At 63.4% G+C, this 853-nt stretch overlaps 1 protein-coding gene across 1 annotated transcript in view; it reads left to right on the forward strand.

The window, feature by feature from the left end:
* Positions 1-484: 484 nt before the first annotated feature.
* Positions 485-853, forward strand: part of LOC104997238 (cytochrome b-c1 complex subunit 1, mitochondrial) — a 9126-nt gene continuing 8757 nt past the window's right edge. The window contains exon 1 of the mRNA XM_010851904.1: positions 485-615. Within this exon, the coding sequence (XP_010850206.1) occupies positions 529-615 (87 nt within the window). The 5' untranslated portion in view covers positions 485-528. The remainder of the gene's footprint in view (positions 616-853) is intronic.

Here is an 853-nt window from a genome sequence, read left to right on the forward strand (position 1 = left end):
AAGAGAGGAGAAGGGGACGACAGAGAATGAGATGGCTGGATGGCATCACTGACTCGATGGACATGAGTCTGAGTGAACTTCGGGAGTTGGTGATGGACAGGGAGGCCTGGCGTGCTGCGGTTCATGGGGTCGCAAAGAGTCGGACACGACTAAGCGACTGATCTGATCTGATCTGCGGTTCGCAAACATGCTGTGCTTGCGCTTCCGGCCCGCTCGCCCACTCCAAGCACTCAGTGCAGTCGAGGCGCCCACGGTTCGTGAGAAACGTCGGGCACTCTCCCACGAGTGAAGGGAAAAGATGAACTGGATCCAGAACAGATCTGAGCAGGACGATGACTAGCCAGGGGCATTGATGCGCGCTGGTACCCAGGGACGCGAAGACAAGAAGCAGCGACCTTCAGGGAGTAAGTGAATTTTTCCGGTCTCCTCCGCCAGGGGGCGGCCGAGCGCCAAGACCCCAGTACTGCGCCTGCGCCTCGCGCCTCTACGCATGCGTGGCGCGGCCCAGCGTCCACTGGAGCTTAGAAGATGGCGGCTTCCGCTGTTTGCCGGGCAGCTGGCGCCGGGACGCGAGTGCTGCTACGCACCCGCCGCTCGGTGAGGTGGCAACGAGAGCGCAGAGCTGTGGGAAGCGGGGCTTCGGAACGCGGACCGGGAGCGGGCTGTTAGTGCCCGTGGAGAATGGGGAGGTCGCGGGGTCAGGGCCGTGGGAAGGTCACGGCCCAGGGCGCGAATGGGAGTCTCGTAGACCGCCTGAGCACGGGGCCGGGGATCCCACACTGCAGGCCTGCAAGCTGAGGCGTGACCCCCTACTCTAGTCCTCAGTCCCGGTCGCCTTTTTCCAACAGCCGGC

Source organism: Bison bison, unplaced genomic scaffold, assembly GCF_000754665.1.
Source record: "Bison bison bison isolate TAMUID 2011002044 unplaced genomic scaffold, Bison_UMD1.0 scf7180017864304, whole genome shotgun sequence".
In the NCBI taxonomy this organism is placed as follows: Eukaryota; Metazoa; Chordata; class Mammalia; order Artiodactyla; family Bovidae; genus Bison; species Bison bison.